This window comes from Quercus robur, chromosome 4, assembly GCF_932294415.1.
Source record: "Quercus robur chromosome 4, dhQueRobu3.1, whole genome shotgun sequence".
NCBI classification, from domain to species: Eukaryota; Viridiplantae; Streptophyta; class Magnoliopsida; order Fagales; family Fagaceae; genus Quercus; species Quercus robur.
Window position 1 is genome coordinate 77,027,906 of NC_065537.1, and position 12,102 is coordinate 77,040,007.

Genomic DNA, 12,102 nt, shown 5'->3' on the forward strand with positions numbered 1-12,102 from the left:
CACACACACACACACACATTTTGCTACTCAATCATTGAGCCACATCATCTACTTATTTTTTATCTCTTCTTTTCTTTTCTAAACTTTTCTTCTAACTACTATTTACAAAAAAACAAAAACAAAAATCTTTTCTTCTCCCTATTAGTACACACCTACATATGGTTACACTTCATCCAACCTTTCCCTTCTTTTTTTATTTTTTATTTTTTATTTATTTTTATAATTTGACTCTTCTTCTTCCCATTTTATTTGTACACATCTACGGTTACACTTCCTCCAACCTTTCTCTTCCCTCTTTACCTCTTTACCTCCCCCACTACTCTTTACTTCACCGTTACAGTTCCTTCATCATTTTCCCTTTTTTATAACTTGACTCTTCTTCTTCTCATTTTATTTGTACACACCTACAATTACACTTCCTCAAACTTTTCCCTTCCCTCTTTGCCTCTTTACCTCCCCCACTACTCTCTACTTCGTCGTTACACTTTATCATTTTCTCTTTTTTATAACTTGACTCTTTTTCTTTCCATTTTATTTGTACACACCTACGGTTACTCTTTCTCCAACCTTTTCCTTCCCTCTTTGCCTCTTTACCTCCCCCACTACTCTCTACTTCACCGTTACACTTCCTTCGTCATTTTTTTTATTTTTTTTATTTATTTATAACTTGACTCTTTTTCTTCCTATTTTATTTGTATACATTTTTTTGATACATTTCTCCCATTCAATCCATATTTTTCTCATACAAAAACTGTGAGTACTCTCTCTTTCTCTCTCTCTACTTTCTTTTGGTGAATTTTTGATCTCTTTTATAACTCTAATTAAGATTGATGGTTTTTTTTAATATGTGTTTTGTTATTGTTTTTTTTTTTTTTTTTGTTTTTTGTTTTTTTAATTTCCCATTACAAAGTCGTCTCTCTCCCTTTTATATCTCTGGTTGAATTTTGGTTTGAGTTAATACTTCGTTTTTTCTTTTTCCTTTTTTTTTTTTGGAAATAGGAATTTGAGTTTATATCAAAATACAATCTACAATATGGCCATGAATTTGAATATGTCTACCAATTTTTTAAATAATAAATTATGATAAGGTCTATCTTTTATTTCTTTGGTTTCATTTTAATTTTGGTTAAGATGAATTTGTAATTTTGTGATGATTTTTGATTATCATGATATCTACTTATTCCTTAAGAGAGTTGAAACTTATAAGGTTTAGTTGTATATTAGGTTAATATAACACACTACAACAAAAATTAGAAAGATATGGTTCACCTTAAAAAAATATTAATCAAACACACAAAAAATAATAGAATGATATATTTGTAGAGAAGGTAAAAAAAAATGCATGCAGATATCTTTAAAAAAATTGAAAATACTTGAAGTAAGTGTTACTTTTTATATATTGCACCCCATTATATAATATTTATATATATTCCCACGCATCGCGTGAGTCTACAACTAGTTATATGTACAATTAAATCATTAAACTAGTGGATTCCAGTTAGCTCAACCGTTATAGGTTGAAACTCTATAAAAAAAATAAAAAAATAAAAAATCTATTACTAGAAGTTAGAAAAAAATTATAAAATTTATTGTTAATTATTTTAATTGTCAATCATAAATTTTAATTTTGACAAAAGGTTTAGTAATATAAACTTTTATGGTGAAACTAAACTATTAGTCCTTCAAATTTACCTTGTGATCGCAATTAGTCTCTCAAGTTTCAAGTGGGCACTATTAGCCCCTCAAGTTTCAAAATTGAGCACTATTAGTCTTTTTTAAATTACTGTTAGTGTTATTGTTTATGTGACTAACGAAATAGTGATGTGGCATTTATATATTGACATGGCAACTTAAGTGTCAAATGCCAAGTCAACTATTTAATTATATGGTTGTCGCATAATCTTTTAATTGATTATTATTTAGAGAAATGATATGTCCACAACTTTTTTATAACATTTTTAGAACAAATCCTAAGTGGGCACTATTAGTCCTTCAAATTTACCTTGTGATCGCAATTAGTCCCTCAAGTTTCAAGTGGGCACTATTAGCCCCTCAAGTTTCAAAATTGAGCACTATTAGTCTTTTTTAAATTACTGTTAGTGTTATTGTTTATGTGACTAACGAAATAGTGATGTGGCATTTATATATTGACATGGCAACTTAAGTGTCAAATGCCAAGTCAACTATTTAATTATATGGTTGTCGCATAATCTTTTAATTGATTATTATTTAGAGAAATGATATGTCCACAACTTTTTTATAACATTTTTAGAACAAATCCTAAGTAGCAGGTTGTTACTGGTTGTTATTGTTGGGGCAAAATAGTAATCTTAGTGTTAGGTTCAAATTTGAAACAATAACAACTAACCACCTGTGATTTGTTATGAAAATGTTATAAAAATGTTGTCAATGAAGCATTTCTCTATTATTTATTATAATGGAAAAAAAAAAATTTGATTTGTTTCAGGCCCCCTTTCTCCTTCGCAGCTTTCAATTCTCCAATCGAATCACCGGAGCACCTCAAAGCCAACACAAATATTGTGAAGTGAGTATTGAGTTGAAGAGATCCACCTTTGAGCAGACAAAGTCTTATAAAACTCTAACTCTCTCTCTCTCTCAAATTCATTAACCATAAATCCTTTCTTGTTAATGGGAATAGTCTATGATTGGGTGAAGCCATGCAGGAAAGCCAACATAGATGTGTGCAATAAAAGGCATTCTTGCACCCAAACTTAGATCTGTTCAATAAAAGGCAGTCGGTGATCCCCATGAATGTTGGTTGGAGGAGGGGTAGATAAAAAAGGATTAAAGATTTCTAATGAAATTGATTTAAACCTTTTCATGTTAATTATAGTTATAGATCCATTGGAAATAAAGCTTAAAAGCAAAGAAACATAGAGATCTTTGGAGATTAGCCATTGGTGGATATCCATGGAGATTGTCAAACAACAAAGAGGTGTCTGTGCTGGTTGATGCGGCGGCGACAACAGCCATTTGGATTAGAGGGAAGTATGGCTAACGGCAGCAACAACAGTAGTGACAGAGGCAATGACACCCATTGGTAGAAGAGGAAGAGGAAGAGGAAGCTTGGGGTGGTCATAGGAAATAAACAAAGAGTTTGGAAATGTTTTTAACAAAATAATAATAAAAAAAAATGACTCACATGCTAAAGTTGCTAACCTAGCGAATTTTCCAACGTGGCTATTACAATATATATAGACTTACACTTAGTTTATAAAACATTTTGAAGTAAAAAGATTAAAAGATGTTAGGTCATTATGTTGTTAGCCACATAGGCAATAATACTAACGGTAGTTAAAAAATGACTAATAATGCTCAATTTTAAAATTTAAGAGGCTAATTATGCTCACTTGAAATTTGAGCGACTAATTGCGCTCACAGGGTAAATTTTAGAGACAAATAATATAATTTTGCCAACTTTTATCATAAAATTTAAGGTGATTTTTTATTAACTATTTCATTGTTCAACTCTGATGATATTTTTGAATCATATCTTTATTGTACCTATAAATTTTAATGAAAAATGCTATGTTCACAACATTTTAACAACAAATCATAGGTGGTTAATTGTTATTAGTTTAAATTTGAATCTAACACTAAGATTATGTTTTTGCCTCAACAATAACAACCAGTAACGACCTGTCACTTAAGATTTATTGTAAAAATATTGTGAAAATGTTGTGAACATATCATTTCTCAATTTTAATTAACCCATGCATTAACACAAGTTCTACTAATTTAATAAAAATAAAATTTTTTTAGGGAAATAAAAATATATAAAAATTGCTAAAATCTTAACAATGGTAAATTAAAAATAAAAAAGAAAGTAATATTTTGTCATTAAAACCCAATAATATTAACTCTTATATATTTACGATTTTTTTATTTCTTTATTCTGTATTTTTGTTAAGCAATTATCTATCCACAAGAACTTAGGATGATTTTTGTATTATCTATCGCAGACAATGAAAACTGTAAAACATCACCCTTATAATTTGAGTGTGGGTAATGATTTTCTCATACAACTAATTTTATATATTCCGAATATATCTACTTTTTTTACATTTTGAATGTAGATATCATCCTTTTGTGTTTTAAAATAAATACATCAACACATTTAATTATGGATATTGTGTGTAGGCATTTGTGGATATTACCTAAGCTCGCAATTTTTAAATCCTGTATCATAGTCATATTTAGTAATATAATAATGTGTGGTTTTACTTCTTCATTTCAATCGTTTTGGAAAAATTGCTAAATCTTTTTAAATTATTAAAATTGCTGATAATTTAAACTCTAAAATTATTAATTGCTTTTTAGAAACCTTGTAATTTATTTTCATTGTCCGTCTTTGTCAACTTAAATAACATCATCTCAGGTTGATGCTTGTTAAAAAGAACACCAAACGGGACAAACTAGTCGGTAGCCGGCTAATCTATATCCAAAACGACATGCACTGTCAATCTGCATGGACAAGAGAGGCTCAACTAATTTAATTTATAAAAAAAAAAATAATAATAATAAAACCATAATCAAGCTAAATTCAAAGTTGTCAATGGATACTTGCTAATGAGTATGACAATGCATGGGATACTAGAATATGAAAATTGAAATGTTGAAGAAGAAGAATGTTACCATCCTAAGAATTGCTATCATCTAAGAGTTCTTTGTATAACTCCAATATAGAATTTTTGAAATTCTATTTATTCATTTAAAAATGAGTAGATTTTGGATTTTATCACTTTATCACTATTTAATAAACATTTGGTGCATGTTCGATTTTGATCCCTTTAATTTAAAAACTTGGGATTTGGTCTCTAGAATTTCAAAAAGGAAAGAATTTAGTCCCCCCATGTATTTTTTTTAATGTGACTAATGCAGTGATGAGATGTCCCATTTTTTAGGAATCAAATTAAACTCACCGCATATGTAATGGATCAAGATCGATTCGACCTCATATTTAAGAGATCAAAATCAAAGCAACCCCATAGTCATGGGACCAAAATCAATTGAGCCAACCTCAAATTTAAGGACTAAAATACCGACCCAAAATTTTAGGGACCAATCCGAAATTTTTAAAATTGGAGTACCAAGATCATTTATTTTCTTTTTCAATTTGGCCTGCATCTTATTTGTACTATTCCAATTTGGATGAGGTCTAGAATATTTTATAAGTCCTAGTATTGATTATATTTCCTTATTTGAATTTTGTTTCCTTTCTTATTTGGTTAAACCTGACATTCCTGCTGAGACTATTTTTAGAGCTTTATAGGCTTAGAATGCATTTTGCAAAAAAAAAAAAATGGTATCTAAATCATTTTCTAGAGCAAAAAGTGGGAAAATGTTAAAATATTGAGGATTCTACTTTTGCATTCTACTCCTGGTGGCCTTCTCTTCATCGAACTCTCTTTCAGGCAAGTACTCCTCCTCCAACCCCTTGGTCCTTCAAAGGAAACACCAAGAGGTCCCAGATAAGCTACAATGCTTGGCAAGGGAAATTATACCTAATCTATCAGCAGGTATCATTGATCACTTTCTCTTTCATTAATCACACTCATTTTGTTCCAATTATGTCTGTAAAGCTCTACCACTGAACAGTCTGAACTAGTTGTGTTACTCTATTTTATTGCTCAACTGTGTTATCTGCTCTAACACGAGTTTATTTGTTTAGAAACTGAGAATCTCAAAATTAAGATATAGGCTTGGTTACAGAACTGGGTTGCTCACCCAAATATATGATGCAAAACCAACCAAATGAAATTAATCCAGAAAGAATGAAATTTCTTGGTTTAGAATCTTTAACTAAATAAAGAAAGTACCCAATTCTTAACATTACACCAGAGGCCTTAATAAGGTCTTACAAAGTTGTACCATTAAACAGAACTGAACCCTACTAAACTAGCATTCTCCAGAGACAAAAGCGATAGTATTGTTCTCAGGACGACTAATAACATCGAGGATGGAATCAAATGTACCCGGATATTTTTAGTTCCAGAAGTAAAGCATCCTCTGTGTCTTGCTAGACCGGCTCACAAAACCTTTAGTCAGCCAACATTGTTTACTCTTTCTAAGTCCACAGGTTCCATATTTGCACAAGTCATGAAATAGTTTTCAAAATTCTAACGTATGAGTCCTATATATATAAGAGAGATTTAATTAGATGAGTGGACAAAAACAATGACCAAGTTTAATACAGAAAAATTTAAATCAAGGTTTCAAAATCATACCTGAAATTGATTGATCATCAGACATCATAATAGCATACTAATGTTCAGATATAGCCCAACACTGAGATCTGCAAATTTAAAAAAATATTCATGATGAAGATGTATGGAGAAATTAGCTTTCATTTGGTTACTCTAACTATCTCATATAATTATTATACGATGCAGTTATCACTTATGTCTCTTCTTATTTTGTCTCAGCTCAGCTAAACATTTCTAAAGCTCATGGTAAAAGAAATTTTATTGACGGTTGTCAGATGATAAATTGAAATTGGTGAAATAGATTTCTTATTACTGAAGCCTTAGCATACATGGAAAATAGTGCAAACAATTTAAAAAAAACCTGATGTATGTAGTTTTCAGTGCTAGATTTTCACTTCTATGCTGCTGGATGAAGATCAACATAAGATTCACAATCCTTATTGATGTTGTGTTACCCTGTTCAAATTTCAGTAGATTCAAATTACTACTAATCCAAATAAGTTTAAATTATGAAGCAGAGATGCCTATATTGGATACCAGTATGCTCATAATGCAAATCCTAACAAATTAAGATGTTTGTGTGTGCCATTCCCACAAATAAAAATAGTAAATGCTTCTATTACCTCCCATTTCTACTAAGGATCAGAATCACCAAATGGAATTTGCCAAGATCTTGACTATTTATTAATCTCTTATTCGCCTCCCCTTCATGCCTATTAGATGTCTCAACTGAAAACATTAAGTTGATATGAAATCTTTTATCCTTTCAGAATTATGACGAAAGAGAAATGAATTATACAACCTTCACCATAAAACAAAAAAAAAATAAAAAATGTTTGATAAAATGAAAACGAAGTTAAATATTGATACAAGAATTTTTCATGACATAAGTTGGTTTACTCCACCTTTTGCACTCCAAATAGATGATCAAACAAAATAATCTGTGCAAAGTAAACACAGTATTAGATCCAGTTAAAGGTGAACAAAGCGTAAGGACTGGACTTCCTCCGATAATAGAGGGAACTGAGAACACTTGAAATTATGAAAATCTATTAGAAGAATAAGCTTTTTGAGTTTCATGGAGAAATAGTATAAGTTTAAGTAGAAGTGGTACATACCAAGTACCAAGAACTGCAAAGAGCAAAACTGAAACCATGATTCTGCAATTAAGTAGTCAGAGAAATAAAGGTATGTAAAACAGGCCATTCTATAATCGTTTTTGTGCAGCCTGAGGGCTGTTCATTCAACAGCACCTGCCACAATATTCCAACTTCAGTCCACACAGCCAGAGCCTTCTTCTGATGTTAAGTCAAAAGCTGCATATATTCAATCAACATGTCTTGTTAGATGAAGACAGTTGGGATGGGTTTTGCCAAAAAAGAAAGACAAAATGAAGTTTTTCCACTAGGTTCTTCACTAGGGTGTTACTTTTTGTATATATAGTTCAACATCCTGAAAAGGATTCACAAGAAATGTAGATATAAAATGAGAGAGGTTTCCACAGTACTATAAACCAAAACAACATAATAATAGTACTAAACTAAAGAGCTTCAACCTTACGGAAAAGAATTCATCGACTTTCTACTGACCAGACAAAGCACTAGCGCTGCTTCTCCTGGTGATTCAAAGATCACAAAAAAATCATTAGTTGAAGTAGATAGTTAAGGTCAACAAAAATAGAATCACCAGATCATAGTAAATTAAGTTAACAAATAGCACCATGTTTGACATATGGCAGAGTACCTGAGAAGAAGTTGGATATATTGAAGAGCTGGGTTCCAGTAGAAATTAAGCTCATCATATTCAGATCACTTTTTCATCAATTTTTATGATGGGTATATGAGCTATCTTGGGCCAGTCTTCCCCTTTCTCCCTAAGGCACCGAGTTTTCAGCAATGGACATTTCTTGACACTTAGAAATGACAACGATTTTGGCAGACCCTCTTCTGGCATGGACTGCAGATTTGGGCAGCAGCCAATTCCCAATTTTTTAAGTGTGGTGAAATGTTGAAGCTCATTGCCGTCCAGCGATTTCAAATGGGGAATATTCCAGATTTCAAGGGATGTAAGAGAAGAGGGCAGCAGCGCCCTCTCTGGAAAGGACTCCACATTTTCACATCTACCCCTGATACAGAAGCTTCTAAGAGAAGACAGTCCTTGCAAACCCCACCCTGTGCGGCTGGAGATAAGTTTGTCACAAAAAAGGATTTCAAGTGCATTTAAACTGGTTGACAACCCCCCATCTGGAAATGACTCAAGTTCTGGACAAAGCCGAATACTCGAAGCCCGAAGGGATGGGAGCAAGGTATGCATCTGGTCAGGCAGTGCCTTCAGATTATTACAGTAACCAACACTGAACCTGGTAAGGTTGGGTGCAGGCAGTCCCTCTTCGGGAAAGGACACAAAGTTGGAACAGTTACTGATTACTATGCTTCTGAGAGATTTAAGATACTGAAGCGGCCCTTGATTTGAAACAGAAAGGGACCGAAGGTTATGACATCCGTGGATATCAAGATGATTCATCTTTGGAAATAAATCTAATGGAAAGGACACCAGAGAATCGCAACTACTTCTTATGCACACACTCTCAAAGGAAGCATAACGATGGTGCATCGGAAACAGTAATTTCCCACAGTTCTTAACACCAAGTGATTTTAGTGTATCAGCAATACCACTACTGGGAAGCAACGTGAGAGATGGACAATCAGAGATATCTAGCTCTTCAAGGCAGTTGTTGTTGTTGTCCATAGGTAAGGACTCCAAGTTGTCATATCCGATAATTTTGAGCTTCAACACTTGCGGTGGTAATTCATTCAACACCACCTTATGACAATATTGTAACCTCACTTGACGGATGGCTGGAGCACTTGGAAGTGTAGCGACAAGCTGCTGGCATTTATCAATCACAATTGATTTCAAAGAAAAAATGCCATTGGGAAGACCCATGCTCAGTTTAGGACAGTTTTGTATACAAAGCTGTTGGAGACGAGGGAAAGCTATTGCACCTCCATTGTCATCCGTGAAAGGAAGCCACTCTTGCAATTCTGACATGTTTTTAAAGCGCAAATTTTCTAGCGATCCAAATGGCCTGCGCCCAGAAGCAGGAGTCCCATAAAACTCTCTACCAATATTCACTACTCCATCTAATCCCACAATAGAGAGGTTCTTCAGAGAGGGCAGTTTCCCAAACGGTGGCAATTTGTAGCAATACTTACAATTATGAATTTGGATTGATACAATATTGTAGGCTTCATGTCCTAACCAGTCTGGAAAAACTGTGCCACCATAATTTTCAATGGTAAGCTTTGTCAGGTCTACATGAGGATGCAGTTGGTCTAGTACATCTCTATTCTTTTTGGAGTCATCTGTATCCCCACCCCACTTTAACACCAATTCATTAAGTTGCAACTTATCCCTCAAATTAGCCTCTAAAGCATCTCTAGCATCAACAACATTTTCCAACTTCAAAATTGAAAGGCTTCCCCTAAGTTGCCGGAGCTCCCCCAACTCTTTGAGGCCAGAGCTACCTTTTTTTCCCAAAATAAAAGAAGTTAATGTTTGGAGACTTTTCAATTTATCCATTAGCAGTGGCATTTCTATCAAGTTTGTTCCACTAATATCAAGATGATGCAAGTTAATTAGCCATCCCATGTTGGCAGGCAACTCAGTGAGAGAATGACAACTTGCCAACAATAATGTTTGCAAATTGTGTAAAGTACACACTGAATCAGGTAATACTTTGATTGCAGTGCGAGAAAGGTTTAAATATCGTAAATGTTTTAAATTACCAATTGAGTCTGGTAGAAATGTCAAATTCCAGTAGTCAGATAGAGATAGTACCCTTAAGCTTGTCAGTGCTGGTAATAAGTCAAGAATAACTTCTTTACTTAAGCATCCAGACCGCACTGACAAATTTGATGGTAGAAAGCTTCGCAAACCCTTGGCTCCAAGACAGGCTTCAAATTTTTCGTAGGCATCAAACTTCAATCTAGAATATGAAAAATGCCGAGTCTTTTCTGACAGATCATATGAATTGTCTGTCTCCATTCTAAAACAAAATTCCCCAGAGACAAATAAAGCTAAATCATTCAAAAGGTCATGCATAACATAGCATGAATTCTTACCACCTGACCTCTGAAAGAATGACCTGGATACTAGATCATAGAAGTACTCAATACCTACTTCTTCTAAATTCTCTCTTTTAGGCAAAAAATCTTCCGCCATCCATAAGAGCACTAATTCCTCCTTTTTAAATTTGTAATTTTTTGGAAATATTGAACAATAAGCAAAGCATGGCTTTAGATGTGAAGGTAAATAATGGTAGCTCAATATAAGAGCTGGAAGAATATTGCTTTTGCAGTCTGAGAAACTCCATATATTGCTCTCCAATATCCTAAGCCATTCCTTAGAATCCAACTTCGAGCGTAAGAGACCACCAAGTGTTTTTGCAGCTAAAGGCAAGCCTTTGCACTTGTTCACAATTTTCTTACCAATTAATTCCAGCTCTGGATGTTCTTTAGATTCTCGGTTGCCAAATGCATGTTTTGCAAATAATAACCAACAATCTTCATCCGTTAAATGCTTTAGATGGTAGGTTGGAACTGTGCCTGCAATTGATGCAACACTTTCATTACGTGTTGTTAAGATGAGCTTACTTCCATATGCCCCAGATTTGAAAGGGATTCGTAAGACCTCCCAATCCAAGTAATTCTCATTCCAAATATCATCTAACACAAATAGAAATTTCCTTCCCACAAGACTCTTGTTCAACCTAACTTGGAGTAGATCTAGGTCGTCAGTATCACCTGACGAGGAAGTCACTGCCTCAAGAATAGTTTTTGTGATCCTAAGCACATCAAATTCTTGTGAAACACAAACCCATGCTCTGACATCAAAACTCTCCATCACCAACTTCTTGTTATATACAAGCTGCGCAAGTGTGGTCTTGCCCACACCACCCATGCCCACTATGGGAATCACATTTATGTTATTACCACTACCATCATTTTCTAGCAACAACTCTATTATGGCCTCCTTATCTCCATCCCTTCCGTATACACCAGATTCTTCTACCAAAGACGTTGTTGGCCTTTTTTGTGAAAATTTCTCACCACCACCTTCTTTGAGATCAAGGAGGTCTCTTTGCTTTGCAAGAAATTCTAGTCTGCCTAGAATCTCTTCTAACTTAACTTCTATTCCATTGTAAGAACTATGAGAAATCAAGTTGAAGCTTCGTACCTTATTTTTGCTAATTTCCATTTCGGCTTTTAACTTGTAGAGTGCAGCATCAGTAGCAATCTCGTCCAGCAAGTCCTGAGCATTATAGGCAGCATCTTTTAGCTCGTTCACCCATTCTTTGACAACTGGGCTTTTCATCTGCTTCTCTTCTGCATCATTGAGGACTGAATTGATCAATAATAGAGTTGTCTTCAACTTCTTCAGCGGTTCATTGTTAAGCTTCCATTGGCTGAAGAACTCAAGTACCTCATGAGAAGCCATCCTGTCAAACAAAACCTGGAGGAAAGCAGAGAGAAATGCTCCTCCAACTAGAGCGTCAGCCATTGGGTTTTTTTTTTTTTGATGGAAAGAATTGAAGGAAAAAATATGGAAGTGATTGAGAACAATGGAGCACAAATGGATTGGTCAAGCTTTTGAGGATTCTACAATTAGTTCTTGAGCCAGATTTCAAAAATGAACAATTCTTTTACTATCAAGGGGGGACAACCTACCAAGTCGTCGTGTGGCAGACTTAGACCCCCATAAAACACTTAGAAGGGCAATTTGTTACTTGCATGTTGAATCCACAACTTTTTTATTTTATTTTATTTTTGTGAGCAAATTATGTCATTGAGCTTCAAATCTTTTTGCATCAATT

At 33.8% G+C, this 12,102-nt stretch overlaps 1 protein-coding gene and 1 long non-coding RNA gene across 4 annotated transcripts in view; both read right to left on the reverse strand.

Annotated features, from left to right (window-relative positions):
- Nucleotides 1–5,755: 5,755 nt before the first annotated feature.
- Nucleotides 5,756–7,879, reverse strand: LOC126723782 (uncharacterized). The gene is made up of 6 exons (XR_007654467.1): nt 7,346–7,879; nt 7,133–7,168; nt 6,851–6,956; nt 6,589–6,683; nt 6,249–6,316; nt 5,756–6,154 (listed from the first exon to the last, which is right to left on the reverse strand). It is a non-coding gene; the product is annotated as an uncharacterized LOC126723782 (long non-coding RNA).
- A 96-nt stretch (nt 7,880–7,975) lies between these two features.
- The window catches only part of LOC126723783 (putative disease resistance RPP13-like protein 1), a 142,498-nt gene continuing 138,371 nt past the window's right edge, over nt 7,976–12,102 (reverse strand). For 2 of the 3 annotated variants that reach the window (XM_050427578.1, XM_050427577.1), the window contains one exon: nt 7,976–10,919. In XM_050427578.1, the coding sequence (XP_050283535.1) occupies nt 8,031–10,919 (2,889 nt within the window). In that variant the 3' untranslated portion in view covers nt 7,976–8,030. Of the gene's footprint in view, nt 11,962–12,102 lie in introns of those variants that run through there. The other variant, XM_050427576.1, reaches the window with a different exon arrangement.